Source organism: Vombatus ursinus, unplaced genomic scaffold (assembly GCF_900497805.2).
Source record: "Vombatus ursinus unplaced genomic scaffold, bare-nosed wombat genome assembly UNPS02014784.1, whole genome shotgun sequence".
NCBI lineage: Eukaryota > Metazoa > Chordata > Mammalia > Diprotodontia > Vombatidae > Vombatus > Vombatus ursinus.
Window position 1 is genome coordinate 14,823,478 of NW_020954562.1, and position 3,653 is coordinate 14,827,130.

A 3,653-nucleotide genomic window follows, 5' to 3' on the forward strand; every position below is an offset into this window, starting at 1 on the left:
CCCAAAGTTTTAAAAACAAATGTTAAAAATTGTTTTCACATGCACCTGGGAAATAAGGTATATAGGCAATGGGGTATAGAAATCTATCCCACCCTACAGGAAATAGAAGGGGAAGGGTATAAGAGAAGGGGGGAATGATAGAAGGGAGGACAAATTAGGGGAAGTGGTATTCAGAATGCATGCCATCTTGGGGTGAGGGGGCAGGACGAGATGAGGAGAAAATTTGTAACTTAAAATCTTGTGGAACTGAGTGTTGAAAACTAAAAATAAACAAATTAACAAAATAAAAATTTAAAAAAAAGTTAAAAAAAAAAAAAGCAAACATGTCACTTGAGCCTCACAACTATCCTGAAGGGAAGTATCAGAGAGGCAGAACAAGCTTAGGACCATTACAATGTTTATGAGATGTTGTTCTAGGATTATTAGCCCTGATAAATGCTATATTTGGGTAAATATATACCCATCCTGATCACTCATCCTGATCTTTTTTTTTTTTAAGGTTGAGCCCCTGGACAATGAGACATGCCATGTGGACAGTGTGGGTCTTGTGGACCGTAATTGGTCTCTCAGAAGGTGCTCCTAAGCAGACTTCTATGTCATGTGATCCTGTTGGTGCCTGTGATGGCCATTCCAGGTCTTTGAGCACCGTTCCTTCAGGCCTGACAGAGGCTGTGAAACAGTTGGACCTGTCTTTCAACAAGATCTCACATATCAGAGAAACAGACCTTCAGACCTGTGTCAACCTGGAAGTTCTGTTGTTGCAATCTAACCAAATTAGTGTAATAGAACCAAATTCTTTTCAGTCCTTAAAAAATTTGAAACGTCTGGACTTGTCCAACAATAACTTGTCTCACTTGTTATCCTCCTGGTTTAATTCCCTCTCTTCCTTGCAGGTTCTACACTTGCAGGGCAATCTCTACCCTCGACTTGGGCAAAGCCCTCTTTTTTTGCATCTCCCCAATTTGAGGGTTCTTAAAGTGGGGAACACTAACATCTTAGAGCTTCAGAAACAAGACTTTGAAGGGCTGAGTATGCTGGAGGACTTTGAGATTCAGGTAGATTATCTGCAGAAATATGAGCCAGGAAGTCTGAAGTCTATTCACAACATAAGCTACCTGGCTCTCAGCATCAAGGAGCCAATTTTACTGCCTGACATTGTGGTTGACCTTGCAAGTTCTTTGCAGTGTTTGGAACTGAGAAATACTGATCTGGCAAATTTTGATTTTTCACTGCCTTCTGATGCTCCCAGCCCACTTATTAAGAAGATTATATTTAGAAAGGTGCAATTCACAGATAAAAGTTTTGTTGAAATTCTTAAAATGTACTCCTTTGCTTCTGAATTGTTGGAGATTGTGCTTGAGGATTGTGAACTTAATGGAATTGGGGCCTGGGAAGATGCGTCCTTAAGTGAAATTAAAAATCAAGGGAAAGTGGAAGCAATCACCATTCACAGGTTACGGATTAGAGATTTTTTCTCATTTTATGACCTGAGCTCTGTGTATTCGTTATTAGGAGGAATCAAGAAAATCACTCTTACAAGTAGCAAGGTTTTCCTTGTCCCCTGTAAACTCTCAAGAAATTTGAGATCCTTAGAGTATTTTGATCTTAGTGACAGTTTGATGAGTGAAAATAGTCTAGAAGATTCAGCTTGTGAGGGGGCCTGGCCCAGCCTGCACACCTTAAATTTCAGTCAAAATAAATTCGAATCTCTGAAAAAAGTGGGGGAACTCTTGCTGACTGTGAAAACCCTGACTCACCTCGACATTAGCAAGAATAGCTTTGACTCCATGCCTGACAGCTGTCAGTGGCCAAGGAAGTTGAAATATTTGAACATCTCCAGCACAAAAACCAATACAGTAACTCCATGTATTCCCCAGACCCTGGAAATCTTAGACATCAGTAATAACCAACTCAGTGATTTTCGCCTGCATCTACCACACCTTAAAGAGCTTTATCTTTCCAGAAACAAACTAAAGACCCTACCAGATGCTGCTAATTTCCCCAACTTGGTGGCAATGAACATCAGTGAAAACACAGTGCATTCTTTCTCTAAGGCACAACTTGAGTCCTTTCAGACAATGGGAAGTTTGGCAGCTGGAGGCAACAACTTCATTTGTTCTTGTGAATTTCTATCTTTTGTCCACAATGAAAAGGCCCTGCTGGCTAACATCCTGACAGATTGGCCAGAAAACTACCTCTGTGATTCTCCATTCCAGGTGAGGGGCAAACGAGTTCAGGAAATTCAGCTTTCCTTCTCTGAGTGCTACCGAGGGCAGCTGGTGGCTGCAATCTGCTCTTTCCTCTTCCTGCTTGCCTTGCTGACTGGGGTGCTATGCTACCGATTTCATGGCATCTGGTACATGAAAATGATGTGGGCCTGGCTTCAGGCCAAGAGAAAGCCCAGAAAGAACATAGACCGAGAGATCTGCTATGATGCCTTTGTTTCCTACAGTGAAGGAGACTCTTACTGGGTTGAGAACTTCATGGTCCAGGAACTGGAGAACTTTGACCCCCCTTTCCGACTGTGTCTCCACAAGCGGGACTTTGTGCCTGGCAAGTGGATCATCGACAACATCATTGACTCCATCGACAAGAGTCACAAAACACTCTTTGTGCTTTCAGAAAGCTTTGTCAAGAGTGAGTGGTGTAAGTATGAGCTGGATTTCTCCCACTTTCGCCTCTTTGATGAGAACAATGATGCAGCTATTCTCATCCTCTTGGAGCCCATTGAGAAGAGGGCCATTCCCCAGAGGTTCTGCAAGCTTCGGAAGATCATGAACACCAAGACCTACCTGGAGTGGCCCAGGGATGAAGCTCAGCAGGAGTTGTTTTGGTTCAATTTGAGAGCTGCTATAAAGTCATAGGTAGATGGAGCTCAAAACTTAGCTCTATCGTGACCCTGGGCAAGTCACTCAACCCTATTGCCTAACCAAAAAACAAAAACAAAAACAAAAAAAACTTAGCTCTATCATCCTAGCTTGTAGGAAATTATGGTATATATATATATATATAAAATCATATCAACCTATAATATATATCATATAAATATTTATATAAATACAATATATAATAATAAATGCAAATAAATATTATATTTATATATAATAAATATAAATATAAATAAATATATTTATATAAAATAAATATAATTATATAAATAAAAATAAATAAAATTTATAGAAATATATTTATATAAATATATTTACATAAATAAAATATAGAATATATTTATATAAATATATAAATATGAATTTATACCTATAAATAACATATATAAATATATTCACCTATTTTTCTGAATAAAGACCAGATTCTCCCCAATATCTAAGGCTCTCTCTAATGGCTTTTGTAGCTTGTGGAGTTACATTAGACCTTCTGGACTTCAAAGGCCTAAGGGATTTTGTGTTTACCTCATAAGATTGCTTGTTCACATCCAGGTAGAATGCTGTTTCAGTCCCTGTCTGGGTCACTTGATTTCCTGTTATGAATTGTTATCATTACTATTTTTTTAGTCTGGACCATTTGCTAAGCTGGTTAGGGGTTAGTGCCAAGAATCCAGGGTTGTTACATTAAAAAAAAAATAGCACGAGTAACTTCATTTTGTTTTTTGTGAAGTTGTCTCAAACTCACCTGATTTTAAGTCACAAGATTAT

General features: G+C 38.8%; 1 protein-coding gene across 1 annotated transcript in view; it reads left to right on the forward strand.

Annotated features, from left to right (window-relative positions):
* Positions 1–3,057, forward strand: part of TLR2 (toll like receptor 2) — a 17,421-nt gene extending 14,364 nt beyond the window's left edge. The window contains exon 2 of the mRNA XM_027866864.1: positions 500–3,057. Coding sequence (XP_027722665.1) covers positions 516–2,864 — 2,349 coding nt within the window. The 5' untranslated portion in view covers positions 500–515 and the 3' untranslated portion in view covers positions 2,865–3,057. The remainder of the gene's footprint in view (positions 1–499) is intronic.
* The last annotated feature ends 596 nt before the right edge of the window (positions 3,058–3,653 follow it).